Here is a 27527-nt window from a genome sequence, read left to right on the forward strand (position 1 = left end):
AAGTAGGTGGCAGAGACATTTCATAAAAGAGTATTCTGGTTAATGACACCTCTCTGGGGTCCAGTGTAAGGTCCCTTTGCACTTGTGCTATTGTCTAGGGGAAATAGGTATTGGGGGTGAACTGACCACCCATAAAAAAACAAAAACAAACAAACAAACAAAAACAGTAGCAAAAGCATAGCATCAGTTGAATAATTGTGTTGGATAACTTATGACAATAGCAAGTGTGTATGTTCTATCTTTATAGTTCTTTCCATGCCTTCTGTATTAAAATTGATGCCATGCTCTGTGTGTGTGTGTTTTGTTTTGCTTTGTTTTGTTTTGTTTTCTTCTCCCACTGTTCTTGCTAACCATTATGACGCCCTTTGGGCGTGGAGGGATGAGCCTAGAACAAAGTGAGTAGCTAACTCATCTGTGCCAGGAATTTGTTATGCTTTGCCATTTGGTCTTATCAGCATCCCTGGGAGATCACCTTTTTCTCATCTCTGTTTCACAGTTGAGAAAATCTCTGAGCCTTTTTGGAAGGTCGAGTGAGACCCCTCGCTTTCAGGGCCATGTTGTCGCCTGGGGGTGTCGGATGCCAAAGCGCCGTCTGCCTTCTCGTGCTGTGAGCGGCAGCATTGGGGCTCTTGCCGCGTAGGAGTGTGCCTCGCACCTGTCCTTCCATTCAGTCCTGTCTCATCGTTTGACTCTTTGGGTCGCAGGAAACTGAAGACGCACCTGCAGCATCTCAGGTGGAAAGGAGCAAGGAGCGTGAGCCCGGAATACAAAGAGAAGTCCTGTGCACGCTGCCAGTGCCAGCTCGGGCTTCTGCTGAACCGGGGGGCCGTGTGCAAGGGCTGCAGCCACCGCGTGTGCTCCGAGTGCCGAGTCTTCCTGCAGAGGACCCACGCCTGGAAGTGCACCGTGTGCTTTGAGGACAGGTGAGATTGCCCGGGTGTTCACTTCCTCCCGTGGACTCAGCCCTGGAGACGGTCCCAGACACACCCCCGACAGAGAGAGCTGTCCCTCCTCAAAGGTTCATAGAGTGCTTAATACAAAGCTACCTTTCTAGACTTGGAAATTTTAGTAATTTAAAAATAAATTTTATTAAATAAAAAAGATATTTTTAAATTTGCAAACGTTTGTTTGTAATGGCTGAGGATGGGCTAACCCAGGAGTTAAGATCCATTTGGATTTTGTAACTAGGTGCCTAAGTTTTCTCAGAGCTTAATTTATCTCTTTCAGAGAAAGTGGAGTGAATTTTAACCTAGGGAATATTAGAGTGATTCTGTGTAGCTTTATTTATGTATTTATGTATTTATGTATTTATTTATGTATGTATGTATTTAAGAGGAGGGGTGCCTGGGTGGCTCAGTTGGTTAAGTGTCTAACTTCAGCTCAGGTTACGATCTTGTGGTTTATGGGTTCAAGCCCCGCATTGGGCTCTGTGCTGACAATGCAGAACCTGCTTGGGATTTTCTCTCTCCCTCTCTTTCAGCCCCTTCCCAGCTTGCACTTTCTCCCTCTCTCTTAAGATAAATAAACTTAAAAAAAAGAGAGAGAGTGTGTGTGTGTGTACACACGAGCAGGGGAGGGGCAGAGACAGAGAATTTTTTTTTAAAAAAATGTTTATTTATTTATTTTGAGAGAGAGGGAGTGAGTGCACGAGCAGGGGGAGAGGCAGAGAGAGGGAGAGAGGGAATCCCAAACAGGCTCTGCACTATCAGTTCAGAGCCCAACATGGGGCTTGACCCCTTGAACTGTGAGATTATGACCTGAGCCAAAATCAAGAGTTGGACACTTAACTGACCAAACCACCCAGGTGCCGAGAGAGAGAGAAAGAGAGAGAGAGAAAGAAAGAGACAGAGAAAGAGAATCTTGAGCAGGCTTGATGCTCAGTGTGGAGCCTTAAGCGGACTCAATCCCATGACCCTGGGATCATGACCTGAGCCAAAATCAAAAGTTGGATGCTCAACCAACTGAACCACTCATATGCCTCATGTTATTTTTAAAAATATCTTTTTGAGGTATAATTGACATATAACGTTATATTGATTTCAGGTGTGCAACATAATGTCTAGATATTTGTATGCATTGCAAGGTGATTGGCACAGTACATCTTACTACCATCCTCTTAATCTCTGCTTCAATTCTGCATGATAACCTTGCTGGGTAGAGTATTCTTGGTTGGAAGCTTTTTTCCTTTCAGTACTTCGTTTCCCACTCTCTCCTGGCCTGCAAATTCTAATGAAAAAATCTGCTGATCATCTTATGGGGGTTCCTTGTATGTCGCAAGTTGTTTTTCTCTTGTTGCTCTTAAGATTCTCTTTTTATCTTTAACATTTGACATTTAATTATACTGGGCTTGGTGCGATCTCTTTGGATTCGTCTTACGTGGAACTCTCTGGTATTCCTGGACCTGGCTAGGGAATTCTTCCCAGGCTAGGGAAATTTTCAGCCATTATTTCTTCAAATAATTTTCTGCTCCTTTCTCTCTCTTCTCCTTCTGGACCCTGTAATGTGAATGTTATTCCACTTGATGTTGTCCCATGGGGCTCTTAGGTTGTCTTCATTTTTTTTTTTTTTTCCACTTTGCTGCTGTTTGGGTGAGCTCCACTGCTGTGTCTTCCAGATTGTTGATCTGTTCTTCTGCTTCGTCTGGTCTGCTGGTGAACCCTCTTAGTTATGCCTCAGCTCTGTGACTTCTGTTTGGCATGTGCTGATCTTTTCTCTGTTTGTTGATGGTCTCACCACATTCATCTGGTCTTCTCCTGAGTCTACCCAGCATCTTTATGACCGTTACTTTGAATTCTTTATCAGACAGATTTATCTTTATCTCTGTTAAATTAAGGCCTTTTTCTGAGATTTCGTCTTCTTCTTGCATTTGGAATGTACTTCTTTGTGTCTTCATTTGGCTTGGCTCTCTCTGTGTGTTTCCATACATTAGGACAAACAGCGGCCTCTCCCCATCTTGAAGGAGTGGACTTGTATGGGTGATGAACCTTGTCGTTCAACCTTGCCCTAGCTCTTTCTTGTCTTCCCCAACCCTTGTGATTGCCCAGGCAGCCTGATTTATTCCTCTTTTTTCAATTTTTTAATGTTTATTTATTTTTGAAGGAGAGAGAGACACACACACAGAGCATGAGTGAGGGAAGGACAGAGAGAGAGGGAGACACAGAATCCAAAGCAGGCTCCAGGCTCTGAGCTGTCAGCACAGAGCCCAGTGCAGAGCTCAAACTCATGAGCTGTGAGATCATGACCTGATCCAAAGTTGGATGCTTAACCGACTGAGCCCCCCACCCCCCAAATTCTCGATAAGGCTCTGTTGGTGTGCTAAGACCTGTCAGCATTCCAAAAGGAAAGATCTGTTAGAACCTAGTTTCGGGCTGATTGGAAGCCAGATCTGTAGGCAGCAGCTTTTAAAGTATGCAAACATATCCAGTCCTGTGGGACCACAATCGTAAACTGTGCTGGCCTCTAGACCAGGAGATCTGAAGGTGCCCTTTGGGTGGAGGTTACAAAACTCAGGGCTCCAGACAAGTGTATAAGCTCCTTCCTAGGAGGTACCAGAGAGCCGTAGTGAGGCCAGGGGAGAGTGTAAGGATTGTGTCTCCCTGCATATGTTCCCTGAAACAGCTCATAACCTCCAGTTTTATGGCGAACGTGCAGTCTGTCCCTCAGGCTAAAGCTCCAGGACAAGTAAATGGATCTTTTTCACAGGGAGACTGGGGACATGCTTCAGTCTACTGTCTGTGCAGCCCTGGGGCTTGCAGCCTGCCAAGAACCGTCTTTACGATTGTTACAGTCCCGTGGTGCCCAGGAACACGAGCTCTCTGGCTGTCAGGGCCAGGTGACCAATGGGTGTCCTCTGTGTGGGCTGTGCGCACCTGCTGGCTTTGCGGTGCAGCTGGGGAGTGCGGAGGTTGGAGCGTGCCTACTGGCTTCAGCAAGGCAGGGGGAGGACGCCGTGACCTCTCACCCCGCTGGCCTTAGCCAGGCAGTGGGACAGTGCGACGTCTGCACTACCAGGGTAGAGAGCCAGTGCAAAAATGGTGCTCGTCTCTGGAGAGGGTCCCAACTGCCCCTTGCCCCTCTGACAGGCGCTTTAATACTAGCAAATGAACCTCCTTCACATAGAGTCTTGATGCTTTTCACACTTGCTTTGGTCCCGGGTCTCCATGGGAGTGAGACCACAAGCCCCTTTGCACATAAGCCTCATCGTTTCTCTAAGCCAGACCTTTCAGGGCACATCTCTCTGCGGCAGGTCCCACGGGTTGGTGTTCCTGGCATGGGGCACGAACCCCTCGCTCCTCTAGGAGAAAGCCCGTGATTATAAGATCCCTCCCTGTCGTGGATCTCTGTGCCGGGGCGGGGTTTTTGTTGAGCCCGTGTCTCGGCCCTTCCGACCCACCTCAGTGTGGTCTCCTTATCCTTTGCCGTGGAGGAGCAGGTGAGCCGGCTTTCAGGGCTTCCTCAGAGGGAGGTGTTCCACGAGGCTGCAGATTTGGGGTGCCCGTGGGCGGAGGCGGGTTCTTCCCACACCACCATGTTCCCACGCAGCTCTAGATAAGGCCTTTTGGAAGGGGGCAAGCTGACTTCTATCGGATACTTGAAATGAAGAAATGCGTGATAGAGAAGTTGTGAGGTCTTTAACCATTTTTTGCCACAGAGTTGGTATTTTCAGCCACCCATTTTGAACACGATAAAGAGGGTGTTTGGCTTGGGTTCCCGCTTTTCTTTCTTTTTTTTTTTTTTTAATTTTTTTTTTTTTAACGTTTAATTATTTTTGAGACAGAGAGAGACAGAGCATGAATGGGGGAGGGTCAGAGAGAGAGAGGGAAACACAGAATCTGAAACAGGCTCCAGGCTCTGAGCTGTCAGCACAGAGCCCGATGCGGGGCTCGAACTCACGGACTGTGAGATCATGACCTGAGCCGAAGTCGGACGCTTAACCGACCAAACCACCCAGGCGCCCCGGGTTCCCGCTTTTCAAAGCAAGCACGCGCTGGTCATCGATTCCTTGAAAACGCAAGAGGCGGCGTTTCTGTCTGCTGGGGTCAGCGTGCATGAGGGCATCGCAGAACGCAGAGGGAGGGAGAAATGTTTGCTTGGTGTGAGTCTAGGAGAATCATCGGAGACTTTGAGATTTGAAAACAACTTCTAAAAATTGCTGCAGAAGTGCGAGGGCCCTGGACAGAGATCACGCGGTGTGCGTGCGCTGGCCGGGTTTTCTCTCCCCCTAAACTGGAAGCTTGTGTTTATTGGGTGCCTGCCATTAATCGCCTCAAACCTCCTGTCCCTTCTCGAGGCTTCATTTCAATCCCTCATCCAGAGAGAAGTGGTTTGACCAGCTTTTGCTTTGCTCCTTTACTTCTGTGGCAGCTGCCGAATCACAGACTTCAGTCAGCTGAGTCTGCACATTTTATATGTGCTCCTTGGTTTGTGGAGGCCAGTGTCCTTCAGGCTTTTCTTTTCTCCTTTTGCTAGTGCTCCCTGCTCAAGCCCTGCAGGCTTTTCTTACCTTGAGAAGGAAAGACGGAGATTTGCTGTGAGCCGGCCACACTGTGCTCACATAGGCCCGGGCTCTAGAGAGAGTGGGAAACAATTCCAAAGAATGTCTGGAAAGGTCTTAAGATTTTCTTCCCTCGTTTCAATCAGCCATATGTATTTGAAGTCTAATGGTAAACATTGCCCGCCAAGGGATTAAATTCAGCATTTTTTTTTTTTTTTTTTTTTGTCTTCTAGTAGTTAACTATAAGTTAAAAATCAAAACAAAAGGACAAGGCTGAGGCAATCTCCCGGGAAGCCGGCGGTGTTGAAATCTCTCCACCCGAGAGGGCGTCATGTCCTGGCTCTTGTAACTCTACCCGCGAAGGACACAGAGTGTGATTTCTAAAACCCTGGCTTCCTTATTTTGAAATCAGGTTGCTTTTCAAAATACCTAAGATAATTGCATTACTAGGAGTCCATTGCCCCAGGAAATTGTATGGGGAGAGAAGGAAATAATTTATAACAACACACACTTTCTCGTTCTCCTTTCTTTGCAGCCCTATGTCCTCTCTCTGGTTTTGTCACCCTGCCCTGCTATCCTATTTCAGGGCCAAAGCAGAGCCTGGTAAAACTTTAGAGTATTTGACAGTCATAACTGAGCTGGGTCCTAGAGGGGTGATTGAGCCCCATGTTTTCCTCTCCCTGGGTCACCTTCAGCTGGAGACTCAGTCCTTGGGAAGAAGTGGATCCATCATGGAACCAGGAGGAGGGAAGGAGGTTTTTTAAATCCAGAAAGAAGAAGGAGTAGGCTAGCAGTTTTAAAAAAGTAAAACCAGGGGTGCCTGGGTGGCTCAGTTGGTTAAGTGTCCGACTTTGACTCAGGTCATGATCTCATAGCTTGTGAGTTCGAGCCCCATGTCAGGCTCTGTGCTGACAGCTCGGAACCTGGAGCCTCCTTCAGATTCTGTCTTTCTCTCTCTCAAAAATAAATGAACATTAAAATAAATAAATAAATAAATAAATAAATAAATAAATAAATAAAACCAACTTACAAATTGGCGCAAAAGGCCTATGGAATGTGCCTTGGGGTTCTGTGGAGGTTCCAGGAGACCTTTGAGGTTTCTGCTACAGGCAGGTTTTCTCTCCAAGAGCTGCTAAAGGTCACAAGGAGCTCAGAGGATGGAGGGCTGAGCTGGTTCGAGGGGACTTTCAGAGTATCTGTGGTTGGAGTATTTCTGGAAGAGGGTCAGTGGGAGAGAGGGAGACAGGCATCCTCAGGGAGAGAGGACAGTGTGGGAATGAGTGTCTAGCATTTCTTTACACTGCATGTTTCATTTAAACCTTAAAACACTTTTATGGGGCAGCTTCAACTATTATTCTAATTTTACAGGTGAAGAAACAGAGGCTAAGAGACATAAGAAAGTTAGCCCAAGGTCAGGGAGTCAGTTAGATGAAAACCCTGGTCTCCTGAATTCCATCCCTCCTAGATCTCTGCCCCGTCCTACCTGAAGGGAGAAAAGCCACTCAAAAGACTTTGGATCTTGGGGGCACCTGGGTGGCTCAGCCAGTTAAGTGGCTAACTGTTGATTTTGGCTCTGGTCATGATCTCACAGTTCGTGGGGTTGAGCCCTGTATCAGCACAGAGCCTGCTTGGGCTCTCTCTCTCTCTCTCTCTCTCAAAAATAAATAAACATTAAAAAAAGAGAGAGAGAAGACCTTGGATATTGGACCGTAGGAAATGGGGTGTGAACCATTGCCAAAAGAAAGCCATACCAAAGTGGACCAGCGTTCTGCAGGGCAACCCAGGGGACAGGAAGATGAAGGCCAATGATCCAAGAGAGTCTTTGCGGTGAAGGGGCTATGAAGTGATGAGGCTGGAGGCGAAAAGAACTCGGGAGTAAAAGAGAAGCAGTAAGAAAAGACCCCAGGAAACAAAGACAAGTTGGAAAGGACTTGGGAGAACAAAGTTGGTTGAAAGTTGCTTCCAGTCGTGAGGAGACGTATATTGTCCTTAGCAGGAGCCATCCAAAGAGGCTGATTTAGGAGAAGGAAAGAAGAGAAAGAGACATAAATATCCTTGCTTCTTTGGTTGATTACCACAACCCCCCACCCTCAAGTATACAGACAGTTTCCGCGATGAAATGGCACGAGGTTAACAACCATGTTGAAATAGGTCAAGGAGACTAAGCTTTATATTTACTTGTTTGTTTTAGCTTTTGTTTTAAAAAATAAGATTGAGGTTGATGGCTTAGGTTCACACTGATTGTTTTCCCTTCAAAATTATTTACTGTGCAATAGCATCAAATTCCACGTGTCTAGAAAAAACCTGCTCATCTCCCTGAAGTAGATTGCTGAGGACTTACACGTGTTCAAGACATTTTCTCTTCAAACTGTGATCGTTTCTCTTGCTTCGTAATCGGCTGTGACCATAAACAATCATTCATTCATTCTTTAGCCTCAGAGATTTGTTGGAATGCTTTCTCGGTTTCATTAGGCACATTTGCTATTTATAAAATAACTAGAGCAGAGATTTTAGAGTTAGGGTTTCAGATGGTAGGGGGCAGTACTGTTGATTTCAGAGTATGGGCTGCTCACATTCCTGTGATGAACTATGCCTGAGGCTAATGGACAGAAACCTAAGCGTGTCCCGTTCCAAACTGATACAGACGTTGGCATTTATTGTCACGTTCTTAGTTCTCAGGTTGGGATTTGCATTAATGCTGCAGAGCAGTAAGGGTTAAATACGATTTTGGAATTTATTAAAGGGGATTTTTGTTGTTGTCGTCCAAATACATTTTAGATTGGGATTTAGATGTAAAGATATCATTAGAGGATGACGTATTTTTTGCAACGCGTAAAATAATTGTTGTTGAAAATCAAGTGACATTTCAAGACAAGTTCTCTAACAATTGTATTTCCTGTTTAAAGTTAAACTTCCCAGAGTTTGGAAAATATAATCTTTGAACTTTCAGACTGCTACCCCCGGTGTTTTCCTAATCCCATGTTTTGATAAAATACTGAATCCCCACTTTATCCCCATCAAGGGAAATAGCCAATGTATGAGAATGGAATAATTTGCGGTCATTATTGTAAACACTTCTGCTCTTCGTGTGAGTAAAAGGTCTAACTCTACGAAATATTGAAAAGAAATTGAATGCTGGGTGTGGTATGGGAGAGCTGGAAAAGAAGGAGTTTAGTTTGATGCCAGGGTTAAAGTGACATTTCTTTGCTGCCTGTCTTCTATTTCAAGACCTGATTTTTTTTTCTAATCTCATTTTAATACTTGATCTCAGCCGAAAGGCCAAGAAGCAATTTTTCTAATCTGGTTTTGAACATAGCTGATGGAGACTATGCTCATGTGTTTCACACCAAAAAGTATACACAAGTTAAATATATTGAGTAAAATATTTCACATAGTTGTATGTTTGCACATTTTCTTTCTTTCTTAAAATTTTTTTTTAATGTTTATTTCTTTTTGAGAGAGAGAGAGAGAGAGAGAGAGAGATGGAGTGCAAGCGGGGGAGGGACAGAGGAAGAGGGAGACACAGAATCTGAAGCAGGCTCCAGGCTCTGAGCTGTCAGCACAGAGCCAGATGCGGGACTGGAAACCACGAACCGTGAGATCATGACCTGAACTGAAGTCGGACGCTTAACCAACTGAGCCACCCAGGTGCCCCTCTTGCACATTTTTGAGAGATTAGCCACTGAATCTAATTTCACAAGGGAAAAGCCTTTTGTTCTTTGAAAATGAAGTGTTTTTTTCCTGTCAGTTCTGACTTACAGATGGCATCTGCTTTGGTCCTCACGACAGCATGGCTGTTTCACACGGCTTGTGTATATTGCTTTCTCTAGGAATGCGATAGATGGTAATCAGATATAGGATCATGACGTCCTTTCTAATCCATTGACCAGATGGAAGTAATGACTGTTTAATATTCTTTGAAGTCTTATGCTACTAAAACATACAGTAAAAAGGTAGACATTTATAGGACATTTTGAGAAAAATTTTATTTTGGAAAGTATTTTGTGCGTACCAAAGGGAATACCTTCACAGTAGTTTGACTATCATTCCTTTTGTCGAGGCTGAAATTTCTTCTGCGATCAGTGCTTGATTAGTCATGGCAGGCTCTTGCTTTTAAAACCTTTCTTTGAGATTAGTAAGCTTTCTGTACCATTAATTCTCTTATTCATACTTGACATTGTCACCTCACTCAGCCGAGCTGAAACTTTTCACCCGACAGGGAAGTTCAGAGCGAGGAGGCTGCCGTCCCAGCTGGCACTTTGCCTGGTAGGGAAGTGTTGCCTCAGTTAACACTCTGAGCTAGAGTTAAGGGTACTGGCAGGCGTAGGGATGCCGGGCAGGCTGGTGGGTCCTTTGAAGTCATGTCTTCATGGGAATTTCCACAACAGCCTACCCATGCCCTTAGGTCAGACCAAAGCACATTCCAACGCCAGAGAGAAGTCATGTGTGGATTTGGCGATTTTAGATGTTTCAACTCCTGTACCGTTCCATTAATGCAGATATTTAAGAATCAGTATTTTGTTGAAAGAACGTTGCCCACGGATTTCTCGCTAATGTTAAAGCTGACCTCTGTATGAGATCTGAAACACCTTCTTCTATCTTTAGGATGCTTTGGTAATGATGGGATTCGCTTTTGTGATATCTTTGTCAGATTCAAACTTACACTTAATGTTTTTTTTAAAGAAATTAACAAAACCATTTCTTTAAAAGGGAAAAGGGGTGCCTGGGTGGTTCAGCCAATTAGTTGGGCATTGGCTCTTAATTTTGGTTCAGGTCATGATCCCAGGGTCCTGGGATCAAGCCCCACATCTGTTCTGTGCTGACCATGGAGCCTGCTTAGGATGCTCTCTCTCTCTTTGCCCTTCTCCCCCGCTTGTGTACTCTCTCCCCCTCTAAAATAAATTTAATAAACAACAAATAAACAAATGGAAAGAAATATGTCTGCCTAATTCTGCTATGTACTTTGCTACCCACATGAAGAATACTTTTATAACAACAGAAATGAAGTCATCAGATAAGAAATCAATTATTTCTTCCCCTTTGAAAATTGTAAAAACTTGCTAATAAGGCAGTGAAACTGTTAACTTGAACAGAGCCCTCTTTCAATGGTTACTTTATATTTAAGGCTCCATAATCTAGGGGCAGTAAATTTATGTTGCCTTATGCTTGGGAAAGGGTGGTAGAATGCACATAACATCCTAGATAATGTATAATCTTATGTGTTAAAGGTATCTGAGTTCATTTTCAGTTCGATTTAGGAACTGCAAGTATTTAAAATTTGAATCTTATAAATGCTGATAAATCCTGGGGTGTCTGGTTGGCTCAGTTGAGCATGTGACTTAAAAAAATTTTTTTTTAATGTTTATTTATTTTTGAGAGAGAGAGAGAGAAGCAGAGAGAGAGAGAGAGAGAGAGAGAGAGAGAGGCAGAGAGAGAGGGAGACAGAATCTGAAGCAGGCTCCAGGCTCTGAGCTGTCTGTCAGCACAGACCCCGACGTGGGGCTTGAACCCACAAACCATGAGATCATGACCTGAGCTGAAGGTGGATGCTTAACCAACTGAGCCACCCAGGCACCCTGAGCATGTGACTCTTGATCTCAGGCTCGTGAGTTCAAGCCCATGTTGGGCATAAAGCCTACTTAAAATAAATGGATGAATGAATGAATGAATGCTGACAGATCCTAAGAGCTAGTGTATTGTAAAGCCTTCTGCCACCTGAAATAGCAAAATGAAAATATTAATGCTGGTTTTGACAACAATCTGTAGCTTTCACATATTCAGATAATAAGCTGGTGTTCATGGCGGCATTATTCAGAATAGTCACAAGGGGGAAACAACCCAGTGTCCATCCACAGATGAAGGGATAAAAAAAAATGTGGCATAAACATGCTATGGAATATCATTCAGCTATAAAAAAGAATGAAAATTTAACACATGCTAAAATGTGAATGAACCTTGCAAATATTATGCTAAGTGAAATAAGCTAGAAGGAAAAATGTATGATTCTACTCACATGCGGTATCCAGAGTAGAGACAGGAATCCACAGAGACAGAAACGTTTTATAAATTTTATTCATTTTGTCAAATATTTTGAAGTATCTGTATTGTTATAAATTATTACTTTTATGTTTTATAATATCTCCCTCAGTAATTATGTTTGTCACCTGCACGGTTTTAGGATTATATTTACAATTAGTAAACTAAGTCTAAATTTTAATAGATTCAGGCACTAGTTGCCAATCTTTTGAGACCATGATTTGCCAATGTGCAAGTTCTTCACTTTGATTCATTTTTCAATAAACTAAAGTGCCTCTTGAAGGATTTTTTGCCCCAGAAGAGCAAGTGGGTGGCATATTGTCTGAGTCATGGCATATTTGAGGATGACATCAGTAGCCTTCCCTCAAGCTCCTTTGAGCTATCCCTTGGATTTCTTGCTTTTGTTTTTTGTTTTGTTTTGTTTGTTTTGTTTTGTTTTGTTTTGAGAGAGAGAGAGAGTGTGTTGTGCAAGTGGGAGTGGGCAGGGGGAGAGGGAGAGAGAGAGAGAGAGAGAGAGAGAGAATCTGAAGCAGGTTCCACGCTCAGCATGGAGCCATCCCACAATCCCAGCATCAGGACCTGACCTGAGATCAAGAGTTGGACGCTCAGCTGACTGAGTCACCCATGTGCCCCGCTTGTTTTTATTTATATGTGTGTGTATATATATATATATATATATATATATATATATATATATATACCATCACCACCATCACCACCATCACCACCATCTGTTTCCAGATGTATGACCATCACCACCATCTGTTTCCAGAACTTCTTCATCTCGCAAAACTGAAACTTTGTACCCATTAAACAACAACACCTTATTTCTTCCTCCCGCTGAAAACCAGCATTCTATTTTCTGTCTCTGTAAATTTGCATATCCTAGGTACTCCTAGACATAGAATCGTACAGTACTTGTCTTTTTATGACCGGCTCATTTTACTGAGCGTGATGTCCTCAAGCCTCCTCTGTGTTGCAGCGATATTGCAGGTTTCCTTCCTTTCTAAGGCTGTACATTCCATAGGGCGAGTATGTCACATTTTGTTTGGCCATTAGTTTGTTGATGGACACTTGAGTCGCTTCTACATTTTGGCTGTTGTAAAAAATGCTGCTGTGAACATGGGTGTGCAAATATCTCTGAGACCCTACTTTCAGTTCTTTGGGACATATTGCAGGCTCCTATGGTCCTCACATGTTTAATTTTTTTATACTCTTTCCCGTAGTAGCTGCACCATTTTATAATCCCACCAAGAGTGTGGACTCCCGCTTCTCCACGTCTTCGTTAACACTTGTTATTTTCAGGGGTTGGTTGGTTTGTTTTTATTTTTTGATGTTTATTTATTTATGTTGAGAGAGACAGAGAGAGAGAGAACCAGCAGGAGAGGGTCAGAGAGAAAAAGAGACAGAATCTCAAGCAGGCTCTGCACCATCAGTGCAGAGCCCAACACGGGGCTCAAACCCACAAACCGTGAGATCATGACCTGAGCCTAGATCAAGAGTTGGACGCTTAACCAGCTGCACCACCCAGGCGTCCCTGTTTTTGATAATAGTCATCATAACGGGGGGGGTGGGGGTGGGTGGGGAAGGTCAGCTTGTTTTTTTGACTCAGTAACATTTTCTTCAGTTGGATGTGACTATTCTGATGATCTTTTATGCCCCTTGCCCTGGCTTCTTAAAAAATACCTTTTAATATGTAGGTTGGCTTTGTTCTGTATCCCCCATTTGTGTTATCTTCTCCTGCAACATTTAATGTCTTTTCTTTTCTGTTCGTGTCCTGGAACAGCGCCTCTACTGAGTCTGTGTCACTGATTCCATTTCCTAGACCCTTAGTTCTGTTCCTTCTGGTCGGTCACCAGTCACTCCGCTTTTGTGTTGTTAGTTTCCTAGATTTTTCTTTCCGAAAAGAGTCTGATGTCTCTTCATGTCAGCCTGGCTTGTCCTTATGTCTTTCTGTTTTCTTCTCCTGGAGTCTGGGCTTAGGTGCTTTTGAAAACGAAGTGCTTTCTGGAATGTGCCCTGGATTCCCCTGCGGTGCACCTTCTGAGAAGGCCACTTCTCTGGTCTTCGGGACTCCGTTTCTCCTGCCGGCTGGCATTTTGTCAGAGGCTCTCCGTTGTCTCTTCAGTTATTACGTGCTCCGTATCTCTCGCCATTCATGCGGTGGTGCAGGGGAGTGATGGGGAGGCCCCCCTTCAGTCTCTGGGGAAGACAGGGTGATGTGCAGCATCTAACCCTGTTGTTTTTTTTTTTTGAAGTTTACTTATTTATTTTGAGAGAGAGCATGCAAGCAGGGGAGGAGCAGAGATAGGAGACAAGGGATCCAAAGTGGGCTCTGCGATGACAGCAGAGAGCCCAATGTGGGGCGTAAACTCACAAACTGTGAGATCATGACCTGAGCCAAAGTCAGATGCTTAACCAACTGAGCCACCCAGGCGTCCCTCTAATCTGATTTTTGTTGTTGAGGTCTTAAGCGCAGCTCTGTGTGGCCACAGTAGAATTTTTCTCACTTTTGTCAATTAGTTATCCGATGTAACAAACCAAGAGTCACAAACTAGTGGCCAACAGGCTGCATAAGCCCACAGGTCTTGTTTATTTTGGGGCCTACGTCTAATATTTGGGGCCTGGGTCTAATATTTATCGTTTTAATGTCTTAAAATGGGCCGTGGGTTCTCCCGTTCACCGTGGCACCCACTCTTCCTTACTGTCTCACAATGGCCCGCTTTCCTCATTTACGGTTTCTGCCCGGTGCCTGAGTCTGACACACATTAGACCTCAGTGCTTACCGCCAGCAGGGTCCCATCCTATCTCTTCAGTCCCCAGGGTGCTCCCCACAGAGCTGGGCATTTTTACTCATTCACCAAGCTGCTTGCATTCACTGGCCCCTGCCCTGCTCCTCAGTCATGCTTGGGGCTGTGGATACAGCCCTGAGAGTGACACAGAGGGGACCTGCCTTCTCTCTGCGGTCCAGCGAGGCAGAGTTATTAATGTTTTGCAAGAAGTGGTGGTGACAGCTCGATACAGTCATTTCTGTATCTTCATCTCGATTCCCCGAGCCCTCCCCTAGTTACCGAGGATTTAATCACAATGATCAGTCTTTTTTTTCCTGTAAAAATGTTGAAAGCCGATCTACTGAGCTGGCAGGAAAAAAAAAAAAAAAAACCTGTTTTGCTTTGTAACTAAAAACCATCTTAGATGCAAGATTATTTGAAGTAAAAAAAAAAAAATCAGCTATCTGCATGCACAAGGTTGCTCTGGCTGGGAATGACCACGCAGGTGGACAAGCTCATGCAAAGCGGTTAGGTTGATCTCAGTTTTACAATATTAGGCTTCTTCACTTGGGCTTTTTGCAGCCTGTTTGTCTGGTGAGCCACCAGGGCACTCTTGAGGCACCCTGGCCATCAGGACATTGGGTGGAGAACAGATCTGCCCAGAGAAACGTGCTTCTATAGGCCTTCTAGGAATCCTGACTCTGCAGACCGACTTTTCACTTCTTGTCCTTTGCATGGTGGAAGATACATTAAGCAACTCCAGGGACATCATGCTGACTTTCTGAAGAGCATCCAGCGTGGATGGGACAGCTAGCCATCTGCAGATGCAAGTAATTAAATGCAAAACAACACTGCCTTCCAACAGGCCTGTTGGGCTCACTGCTCGCTGAGAGTAACAGGTCAGACTGTCTTTCTGTTAGGGTCATCCGTTCATTGTATCATTGAACAAGTGTGTATGCTGGAATTTGCAAAGGGCTTTCCAACTGTTATTTCCTGTTTACTGATGAAATGACAGCATTAGCAGAGGTCAAGGCTATGAAAACGGACGCTGGAACCTCCAGAAGTGTAGTAAGAGCTGGCTATGCACCACGAGCTTGGCATTTATGATGATAGTGATCCTCATGCAGTGTTACTGACAAGGTCAGGCACGGAATTCAGGTCTCCTAGTTCTGCATCTTCTGCTGTCCCCACAACCCTCGGCTTCTGCTTTTTGAGATGTATTTGGCAATTGATTAAAGAAGTTTGAAAGACGCAAGTCTCCATTCTGAGGAGTGTAAAAGCATTAGCCTATTGCTGAGCTCAGAAAATGTTCCAAGAAGCTTTTTTAAAAAAAATTTTTAAATTTTTTTATTTTTTTCAACATATGAAATTTATTGTCAAATTGGTTTCCATACAACACCCAGTGCTCATCCCAAAAGGTGCCCTCCTCAATACCCATCACCCACCCTCCCCGCCCTCCCACCCCCCATCAACCCTCAGTTTGTTCTCAGTTTTTAAGAGTCTCTTATGCTTTGGCTCTCTCCCACTCTAACCTCTTTTTTTTTTTTCCTTCCCCTCCCCCATGGGTTTCTGTTAAGTTTCTCAGGATCCACATAAGAGTGAAAACATATGGTATCTGTCTTTCTCTGTATGGCTTATTTCACTTAGCATCACACTCTCCAGTTCCATCCACGTTGCTACAAAGGGCCATATTTCATTCCAAGAAGCTTTCATAGGCAGATTCTGATCAATCATCTGGGAAGAAATAATAAACGCTTCTTCTGGTTACTGTGAGTCAGTCTACCCTGCGCTGGCCCTACTGAGGACAGATGTGATGGTGTCATCACTGCAAGATCTGCTCACCTCTGTCTTAGACGATAAGAGCAACAAATGGTCCCCCCTTTGCAGCTTGGGATTGGTGTGCACAGGGAGCCTTTATTAAGGGTCTTAGGGAATCATTGCTTAGGAACGGCTGGTTCTGCAAGAAGTGTTTAGGGAGATCCGGCTCAAATCTGTTCTCGAAGCAAACAGCCTCAAAGTAAAAAAGTGCTGTTTGGCATGTGGTTTAGGACTGTGGCATTTTTATCCTTCTATTATTTAAACACAGACAAGCCCGAGAGACCAAATTTGTGCAAGTTTGTGTCCAAATCTGTCCTGCCAAATAAGCTCCTGTTGAACTTCACAAGTACTCAGTTGGGATGTTCAATTAGATAACTGGCACCAGGCAACGTATATTTTAATTCTGTCTGAAACCCAGAGCACTAGGCTAGAGGAGGACTTGGTAATAAAACACTGACTTACTCGGGTGCCTTCAGCTTCCCCCCTCCCTCTGCTGAGCTCTCCTTTCCTGGCCATGCACCTGGGCGCTTACTTCTCAGCCAGGCACCTGTGTCTGGCTAGCCACTGCTGACTGTAGGGGGTGGTGGTTTGACTCACTGATGAATTCTCAGCTCCGACCTCCTTCCAGTCTGAGCCCTTGCCCCATTCCCGGCCCCGGCTTGTATACGGATGCTTTTGGACACAAGGATAATGGCTGCAAAGCGTGACAGCCCTGATTAGCTGAAAGGGTCACCACCACCAGGAAAAGAAATCCAGGAAGTGGAGTTCATCCATTCGATGGAAGCCTCCTGGTTCCACATTTGATTTTGCTCTTTGACTCTCCTCATCTGATACTTAGACCTTGCCCTGCTGATAAAGATGGAGGAGGCCCCCACAGGCATGGAGAAATTGGTGGGTGTGGCCCTTCGAGGGGTGTGAATTCACCACTGGCCCATTTATCTCTCCAAACTTCCCCTGGTGGTTGATCCCTTGCTTGCTTTCTTGCGCCAGAGGGGGCCCTTTCGAGGTGCTGAGTTCTCAAAGACTAGATATTCAATTTTATGGTGCAAACTTTTCTCTGTCTCTCTAGACACATATCACATTTGAACATTTTATATATTTTGGCTCTGAACGGTAGTGACTGATTATCAAAATTCTTCTATCACAATTTATAAATGCCCCGTGTATTTTTCTCTTGTTCTAGTCGCTAAGCATTGGGAATCATGGTTTACTTACTAATCAGAGAACATAATAGTTTCTAACTAGACGAAGGGGGAAGATGGTTAGTATCTTCTAACAATTACTAGAACTCCGTAGAGAAAGAGGGTATTTCTTTTAAAAACATGGAGATGGACATATATTTGTGAATTTGCTTACATTTACAGCAATTGTAAGCATTCATTCAGAAAAACGCATTTGAGTTCATATATAGCCTAAAAGAACCCAGTGGAGAACACTTATTTCGGTAAACATAGACGAGAATTTGTAAGGTACAGTTTTAATTTTTCTTAAACTTTCATAACCCAGGAATTGGCAAGTTTTGTGGCACATCATTTTAAGGGTGTGGATAACTTGTAATATCTGTGTGTTTACTTTTTTGTATCCTAAAAGGGTGTTAACAATTCTACATTTCCAAGGTTTTTTGAGGTTGACAGTGGCTTCTCCAGAAATTTGGGAACTGTTGAAGAGCACAATGCATTTGGGGACTTTGGTTTCAGTCAGTGAGCATATAAAGGGCCCTGCATCCTGTTCCACATGTGACCAAGACTGGAGGTGTAGGGGTGTAGACGTACCCTAGCGGGTGTTGGCCGAGCAGCTGGGCAAGAACAGGTCATTTCCCCTGTTTCTCAGGTGGTCCACTCGGACCCAGGTCCCGGATCTCCATGAAGTACACTGATCCCATATTCCAGACTTCAGGGCCTTCCAGGAAACTTCTCAGCTACTCTGTTAGCTCTTAGTAAACGTCGTGGTTAACACAAACTAACCTTAACCTAACCTAGGGATGAGTTCCCTCTTAGCCAAATAGGCAGCGTTGGATTTTGTGTTGACTATCCTTCACGCCACTGTTTGCTGCTGTAAACATAATAAATTGATCATTTTTTAAAGTTTATTTATTTACTTTTGAGAGAGCGTGTGCATATGCATGAGAGAGAAAGCGGAGGAGGAGCAGAGAGATAGGGAATGAGAGAGAATCCCAAGCAGGCTCCACAAACACAGGGCTTGAATCCATGAACTGTGAGATTATGACCTGAGCCAAAATCAAGAGTCAGATACTCGACTGACTGAGCCACCCAGGCACCCCATAAATTGACCATTTTGGTGGCAATTTTGTTTCTCATTGTATATTTCTTCAGAAAACATTAAGTACTTAATATGTGTTGGTCATACACATATGTTAGTATGCAAACATTACAAGTACGTATTACATGTAGGGTAAAATATACCCAAGCATAGTCTTCCAGCCTTGCTGCTAACTAGTCAGATCACTTAACTAGTCAGATTGCTTAACCAGTCAGATTGCTTAACTAGTCAGATCACTTAACTAGTCAGGTTGCTTAACCTCTCTAGGGGATCTGTAAAGTTAGCAGGGGGAGATCAGAAACATGAACTCTGAGGAACCTTGCGAGACTAATCTTTTGTGAGACTATCTACCTCCCCCTTATGAGCCAAATACGGCACCGACCACATCGCTATCTGAGGCTTCCTGTCTGCTTGTTTTTCAGAAATGTGAAAATAAAAACTGGAGAATGGTTCTTTGAGGAACGAGCCAAGAAATTTCCAACTGAAGGTAAATGCCCTTAAGTTTTTTACTAAAGTAAAATGATACATTCCCAGTTTTAAAATATTTGGTGTTAGGATTTGAATACACAAAACTTTACAGGTCCTGGTAGACAGGTCTTTCCTTTCTGACCTCTAGTTCTGTTCGGTTATGCTTCCCCACCCCCCCGCCCCCTGGCCCACCCTGCTCAGCGCCTTTGACTGCAGACCACCCCTCTTTAGCTCAGTTCTAACTGCTGAAATCTGCCTGCTTTTCCCTGCGTGTGGGAGTGAGGTCTCCCTCCTCCGAAACACGGGCAGCTCTGGGCTGTCCATCTTTTCCAAAATTTGTGGCAAGTGCCTTACGTGGTATTACTATTTGCATACTTCCCTTTCTCTCCATAAGCAGAAACTATGCTTTGAAAATCTAGTCCCTTACAGCACTAAGCACAATACCTTGTTCCTGAGACTTGGCCAAAATGACTGAATAACTGAAGGCCACGGAGAGTGAACAGGATTAGAATTTAGCAGATGTTGATGATTAGGAAGCGAGCACATGTCGTGATTGTAGGAGCGTGAATGCGCATATGGTCTGGGTACCACAAGAATATCTTACAGAGTCTTTGCAAAGCTGATGTAGTGGTGTAATTGGTAGCTGGGACTGGAAGCCAGGGGGAGAACTAATTTTGCCTCGGTAACAGAGGTGCCCACATCAGAGGATGTGAGCTGCATGGGCAGGAAGACAACTTTTCAGACAAAAGCGCACGCACGTGTCATCAAAATAAAGCAGAGCTCACATGCTCTGTGAATCACATTCGTCCATGGTGGTAACACACATCCTCTGACGTGTGTGACAGTGGGGGCTGCACACAAGGAGCCCAGGCTGACCTAGAGGGAATGGGGCAGCTTGAAACCTTTTTTCTGCCGGAAAGAAGCTATGTAGCCACAACCCCAGATGCGTTGTGAGGAAAGGAAGCCATTTGTTGGAGTGTTGACACTCCGCTTTTGTAAAAGGCACGGTCGGCTGAAGTTGACATTCAGTCGGCATTAAATTCTCTGCTGGATCATATTCCTGACTTTCCTTACTCGAGAAAAAACGATGTTTCTGCCAAGTTGATCAGAAATCTGGAAGGAAGCACAGTGCTAACAGGCAGGCTGAAGCAAAAGGGTGAGCGAGTGCGTGTGACCTCACCTGGGACACCGTTTCTCAACCCTTTTCCTTACCGCCCCCGCCCCCTTCTCTCCCAAGCAGACTTGTTAACACTGTTTCCTAAATACTACCTGTCCGTGAAAGTTTCATATCTCAGGTACATACCTGTTTGTGTACCGAGGCCTTCTGGAGCACACTAAGATTTGCTTCTTCAACTAACTCCTTTCTCTGGCCCCTCGGGGCCATCGTCCCCATTTAGGGCATAATCTAGGCGGGCTTGGCAGCGTGAGGTCTAAGTTTTAGGCTTTGTTTTGTGACTTTAAAATACTTTTTTTGGGGGGGGGACACCTGGCTGGCTCAGTCGGTAAACCTGTGGCTCTTGATCTTGGGGTCGTGAGTTCAAGCCCCATGTTGGGGAGTAGACTGTACTTAAAAAAATAATTTTCTTGTTGGGGGGCTGGGGTCTTCTTCAGGTGGTAGATTCTCATTTTTTTTTCACTCAGTTTCTACTTCACAAACAGTAAGACTGTAGGGAGTGAAATTCCTGTAATTTCTCAATAACAAGTCTGGGAAGACCTCTCCTGGCAACTATTTTATGCACTGTTGAAAGTTTTAGTATCATTATTTGAATCAGGGAAATTGATTTGCAGGCCGGAACACAGGTGTGTGCATGCGTGCATGCGTGTGCACGTGCGTGTGTGCGCGTGCATGCTCATTATCTTCTCATCGTCTTTCTGGCACTCTCCCAGTGAGTAGAAGTGAATAGAAGCAACCAGCGTGGCGGCCACCTGAGCTAAGGACTGAAACTGAACTCCTGGGTCTCTCTTTTTTGTCCACTGACTTTCCACCAGCATGAAAATATCAGTAAGATAAGAAAAATCAGACAGTGAAAGGCAGCCTGAGACAAAATCATCCTTTTATTGTTTCTCCCAAGGTGTGAAAGTATAACAAACAACAAAAAAAGAAAAAACCCCAATTCCTTCCTCCTCTACTCTTGCTTCGTCCAGTGCTGAGGTATCTCATTTCTTATTGTCCAATTTGGGGCGAGATGTGCTCAAAATGCGTGGAAAGACCCAGAAAAGTGCCGTGCTGGGGGAGCACACATGGTTCTGTGAGCTAAACCAGGGGTAGGTGGGGGTTGGCAGGCGGGCGTCGGGGAGGGCAGTGGGGGTGAGGTGATGAAGGCTTGTCTGGACAGGTGGGAACTCTACCTCACTTACATCTGTGCCCCCTGGGAGAGAAGCTGGCACAGTAGTTGAGGAGTTGACTTGAACCCACGCGCGGTATGCTCTGAGGACCATTTAGGAAAATGGAAACCACGTGGGGCTTTGAGCAAAGAGAATTTAATTTAGGGAATTGGTTAGACAGGTATTATTGGAGGAAGAAAGGCAAAAAGGGAGCCCTGTGGGAACACAGTGATGGTAACTGTAGGAAGTGGGTACCAGGTGGGCCTCTTCTCAGTGGACGCTCCCAGGAACCTCCCACCTTCCGGTCTCTCTGGCACCCCCTGGTGGGCCCTGATGGGGAGCCCGCGGCAATCCCTGCTCTGTGATGTGTTCCAGACTCCGATTCTGCGTATTATCCAGTGTTTGCTGTAATGGTGTGAACACGGCTCTTCCCAGCCTTCCACATCCTAATCCGAAGCCAGAGAAACGAGATGGTGGTTTAAACCACGAGAGAGTATGAGACAGCTCAGATCTGTACCTCTTTCTATTTCTGGGTAGGAAATTCCTCCAAAGTGTAGTGGGTTAAACAGTCAGTATTATTTTACATGGTTTCTGTCTCCAGCTGGGGGCTTGCCCGGGGCTGGAGGATCTGCTTTCTCCGGGGTTCACGCACGCACCTGGCGAGCTAGTGCCACTGTCGCGGGAACCCTGGGTCCCTCCACACCTGGGCCTCCCCACGGGGCTGCTCGAGTGTGTTCACAACAACGTGGTGGCTGGCCTCCCCCAGGCTCGTGGGCCAAGAGAGACAAAGGCAGAATCCTACCCTTTTATATTAAAAAAAAAAAAATTATTATGGTAAAATACCCACGGCATAAAATTTACCATTTTAACCGTTTTTAACCACACAGTTCAGTGGCATTGAGTGCGTTCGCCCTGCTGTCTAGCCGTCACTACCATCCATACTCAGAAATTTTTCATCTTCCCACGCTCTCCCCTTCCCTCACCTCCACAGAACCCCTGGGAACTTCTATTCTGCTTCCTACTTTCTGTCTCTTTCCATCTCTTTTATGGCCTAGCTTCAGAAAGCTCTCCCTGTCATTGCCGCTCTATCCTGTGGTGGCACAGGTCTGCTCGATTCAGGGTGGAAGGGGATGGCACAGGGGGTGTCAGGAGGCAAGGGGCCCTGGAGCCCATCAGGAAGCAGGCTACCATAGCCCGTATTCCTTATCCTCGTCCTTATCCTAATCCTAATCTTAATCCACGCACCTGAGAATCATACCTCACTCCCTCCCCGCATCCGGTCAGTCAGCAAATCCTGACATTTCTGCCTCCCCAGTCCTAGAATCTTCCCTGCTCCTCACTCCCACCTACAGTGTAGTAGCTCCTAGCTGGTCCCCATGACTCCACCTGCTTCCCCGACATTCCCTCCTCCCATTTTGTAAAGAGAGTTTTCTTTTCTCTTTAAAAATGAATTGTTCATCTGATCATAGAAGGGATGCATACTTATTGCAGAATATTTGGGAAATACAGAAGGGTGCACAGAAGGCAATAAAAATCCCACCGCTCAACAAGCCACTGTTAATTCCACACACACACATGCACACACATACTCTTCCAGTCTTCTTTCTGTGTAATGTTGTGCATATGTGTGTGCATGTACAGACTTGATAATTTTTTAAACGAATATATGATCAGACTATATGTAGGTTTTACTCTGGCTTTTAGTGCTTGCTTCAGCAGCACATAGACTAAAATGTCGCTTTTAAAATTCAATTTAGCACATTTTCTTATGCTATCAAGACACTTCCTGACCACTGCATAAAATATATCAGATGGATGAATTATCTTTTATGCAACCTGTTCCTTCTTGTCAGTGAGTGCATCAAGGTATTCAAAATTTCATATTACAGATAACTCTGTGATGAACATCCTATACTATCTTGGCATCTCTTTATTTCCTCTAGATAGATTCTTAGAAGAAGAATGAGTAATCAAATGTGTGAACACTTAAAAGGCTTTGATATGTTTTGCCCAATTGCCCCCTGGGAAGTGTGTGCTCATTTACACGACCTTGGCAGGGTACGTGAGCTGTCCTACCACACTCTGGCCCCGTTACCTCCTATCTCTTGAAACGTGACTTCAAATTACATTTGTTCTGAGTGTAAAAGTAATATATTTTCATTAAAAAAAAGAAGTGAAGAAAAGCATACCAAATAATGTTAAAAATACAATGACTTCACCCTGAAATGTTTTGTTAACATTTTGATATACATTATTTCTATTATTTGGTGAGGAAATGTATGTATGTTTGTGAGTGTATACACACATATATGTGTGTATATAGTTCTTTTTTTTTAATGTTTATTTTTGAGAGACAGAGAGACAGAACACTAGTGGGGGAGGAGCAGAGAGAGAGAGGGAGACAGAATCCGAAGCAGGCTCCAGGCTCTGAGCTGTCAGCACAGAGCCCGATGCGGGGCTCGAACCCATAAACTGTGAGATCATGACCTGAGCTGAAGTTGGACACTTAACTGACTGAACCACCCAGGTGCCCCTGTGTGTGTATATAAATATACACATAAACGCACATAACTACACACATACATTTTTAAGAGTACTGAGATCAAACCATAAGAAATTGATGTTTTTAGGTAAAAATGATTAAATAAAGGCAATTTTGTATGAGCCAAGCTAATAGATTTACATAATTGGGATCAAATCATATATATGGTTTTATACTATTTCTTTACATAATAATCCACAAAGAACATTCTTCCATATCCTTAACTGTCATCAGCTATATAATTTCTGATAACCGCATCTCATTCCATCATTGGAATGTGACTTCATTTATTGAACCAAATCGCTATTGCACAGTGAGGGAATTTCCAGTTTTGCTGTTACATTTTTGGAAGTTTATAGTATTACTAAAATAATAAAGTACAGCGGACTTCTTTGTAGATAAATCTTTAGCACATCTCTGAATATTTCTAGAAAGAAAAGGATAAGGTGAAACGTGGGGAACATCGCCTCCGGGAAGCGTGTGCCCTCCTCACCAGTAGGAATTATCCTGAAAAGCAAACACAACTTTGTCAGTTTGGCCAAACCACATTGGTAGTCTCAAGTGGCTTCCTGTGGTTTTCATCAAATTCGTCTAATTACTCGCAGAGTTGAGTATTTCCCACCTGTGTGAACTTCTGAAGCTGTCCTTTCTGTATACGTTCAGGCTCTTAGCTCTTTTCTGTCAGCTACGCCCACAGTGTTATGTTTTTTGACATAACGGAAGTCTTTTCTTGTGGGTATACAGTCAGATACCAAGAAGGTACCTACAGATGAAAAGTTAGGCGTCCGTTTCCTTGTTAGCATCCAGAAACCGTGAGCCAAATTTAATGTCCAATGGAAGTAATTCCAGCAATAATTATGCCCATTGTCACCCAATTTCTTTTTTATGTGCCTCTTTTAATGGTTCTATTAGATATGTGCCGTTTATGGTAAATTCTCCCCAAATTTCCTTGAAAGTAGATAAGGTATAAGTAGTAATCCAATGAAGAATAATAGATATTGTAGCAGTTTCTTGTGCTACTTTCCCAACCCTTGTAAAGATTTAAAAGCAAGAAAAGATGAACTCCATTTTTTTTATTTTGCGGGTAGATGGTACAAAAAATATTTTAAATACTTTGCTTTACTTAAATTTTTTTTCTGATTATAAACTGGCTTTTGTTCCCTGTCCAAGATTTCATAGTTTGATATTTAGCTTTACTGTCTGAAAAGAGTTCCTTGTATGCCATAGTTGCGGTCCATCTGGGGTGCCTCAGAATGATCAAAACATACAGACCTTCATGGGGTCTCCAGTGTTTCTGTAGGCAGCTACCCAGCCTTTTGGGTATTGTCACCTCCTGCCCCTCACCGTGGGGCATTTGACAATCTCTGCATTGAAGGTTTTTACTGTGGCTTCTGGGAACTCTGCTCCAGGATCAGCTCTGATCTGTTTCAAATTCAAATCTCCTGATGCTATGGGACCAGGGGAGACTCAACAGTGTGTATTTAACAAGTCCCCAAATAATCTTTTATGCATTTTAAGTTTGAAAGCCCCTGGCAAAGTAGCAAATATAATAAACAATTATGATGGACCTTTTCTAGATCACTAATAACTTAGAAAATGAACTGAAAACCCGATCTTATTTTTTTTTTTTTTTTGGCATCTGCTAAGCTTATAGAGATAGCGCCCTCTTCTGGCTCCTTGCTGTGAATGCGTGTGTTTTTTTTTTTTTAATTAAAAAATTTTTTTTTTATAAGTATGACATTTTCTTGCTTGATGTTTCAGTTTAAGAGGGGAAAGATGACAATACTAATACTATTAATACTAATATATTTCAAAGTTTAAGAATAGTTAAATGTTACCTATAAACAATCTGTTGTGACTTTCATTTTGTTGTTAGTAATGCAAAAATAAAATAATTTAGGAAGGCTGTACCTTAATATAGCCTCTGATGATGGTCTCACTTATATAACTAACCAAGACCATATTATGTTTCACTATCATGAAGGAAAAGAATTTTTATCACCCCCTCCTAGTAGTAACTGTGATTTAATTCTTCATGTGACTTTTTAGAGTTTTATTCTTCTACACGGGCAGCTCCGATATGGCCCATCTGATTGCAGGGCTATGAGAACAGCTGTCAGGACTGGCTGTGTGCAGTTGGAAAACTTGGGCCCGTGGATTAAAAGAAGTAGGTATGAGTAAATAGGGGTGACTCTATTGCAAAACTCTGCCTTTATGGCCTCTTTGTTATTTGGCTCAGGAAAGACCTTTGACCCGTGCAATTCAGCAAGTGGGGTCTGCAAGGATGATTCAATAAAGCTTCCTAGAGGTTGCAGACCAAGTGCCTAGTTCATATGCTTACGTTCACAAGAGGGTGTCTTTATGAAATCAGGTTTATTTACCAGATACATAATTTTGTATATGCTTTTGTCTTCTTTTAAAGAGGATGTGGGGTCTTACTCTCTCGAATATTTCTTTCTCACTGCTCTCCTTAAGAGGAAAGACGAAATGAACACAAGCCCACAATGGGCAGTGTGTGTCCTAGAAGTGATTTTCCCAGCTGATCGGATTGCTTGTCACGTCCCTGACAGATTTTCAGACCAGTTCTTCTAAATTAGTTAGAACAGAGACTGTCAAGTCAGATTGGATGATTACCGTATGAAGTAATGCCTTGACCTTCAAACCTTTTGTTCTGACCCAGTGTTTCTAGGTAATAGTCTTCTGGAGACAGGTTCTTGAGTTTAGTCATCTTTGATTTCATGACGCCTTTGGCTTTGTTCAGAGGAGCAATTCAAAAATGGAAGTGCTTACATTGTCCAAGGTGCTTTGAATACATCAAGTCAACCCAGATTTTTTTTTCTGTATTATATCTCAGATATCTCCCCAGGCCACTAGAGTATTCCTGCTGGTTTCTGGGTGCTAGATTTCCTACCAGGATTATTTTTGTGTCTCTGCCTCTGCCACTGTCCTTTGTGCCCTGTCTACTGCCCCTTGATGATGAGGCCACCCTAGGCAGTTTACATATTTGGTCCCGAATTGTCATGACTACCTCCCTATCTCCTTTTGGGTTTTGATCCATTGCTTTTAACATGAAGGGGAAACCATGATTAAATGGGCTAGTTATTAGGCTAGCAGTATTTTAGTTTGCTCAATACTCCCCGCTCCACTGGGGGTCAGCAAACTATAGCACGTAGACCAAATGTAGCCCACCATCTGTTTATGTAAAGTTTTATTGGAACACAGCCATGCTCACTCCTTTCTGTCTGTGGCCAGCTTTGCAATACAATGGTTGAGGTTACAACAGGGATCCTATGGCTGGCAAAGCCTATACTTTTTTAACCTGACCCTTTGCAGAAAGTTTGCCTCCCTCTGCTCTACATGATAGGCTGATGATGCTACCGCATTTTGGTGACCATCATTATTTTCCTGTTTATGAACAGAATGAGAAACCAAAGTGAGGGGTGCCTGGGTGGCCCAGTTGATTGAGCATCTGATTTCGGTCACTATCTCACAGTTCATGGGTTTGAGCCTTGCATCGGGCTTTGAGCTGACCGTGTGGACAGTGAGGAGCCCACTTTGGATTCTGTGTCTCCCTCTCTCTCTGCCCTTCCCCCTTTTTTTCTCTCTCTCTCTCTCTCAAAAAAATATAAAAAAAAAAAAAGAAACCAATGTGATATCACTGAACTGAATAGGATTTCTGAATTAAGAATTCATGTGTTCATATGTTTAGACCAAATTATCGATCAGGGTAGTTTGTAGGGAGCACCCTGACAATTGGACATTGAGCTATCTCCTTATATGAATACATCTTTGG

The 27527-nt window shown here is 43.9% G+C and overlaps 1 protein-coding gene across 8 annotated transcripts in view; it reads left to right on the forward strand.

Moving 5' to 3' along the window:
* SYTL3 (synaptotagmin like 3) overlaps positions 1–27527 on the forward strand; it is a 92206-nt gene that overhangs the window by 13081 nt on the left and 51598 nt on the right. For all 8 annotated transcript variants that reach the window (XM_078447521.2, XM_078447528.2, XM_078447527.2 and 5 more), the window contains 2 exons: positions 705–923; positions 18822–18886. In XM_078447521.2, the coding sequence (XP_078303647.2) occupies positions 705–923; positions 18822–18886 (284 nt within the window). The remainder of the gene's footprint in view (positions 1–704; positions 924–18821; positions 18887–27527) is intronic.

This window comes from Panthera onca, chromosome B2, assembly GCF_046562875.1.
Source record: "Panthera onca isolate mPanOnc1 chromosome B2, mPanOnc1 haplotype 2, whole genome shotgun sequence".
Lineage (NCBI taxonomy): Eukaryota > Metazoa > Chordata > Mammalia > Carnivora > Felidae > Panthera > Panthera onca.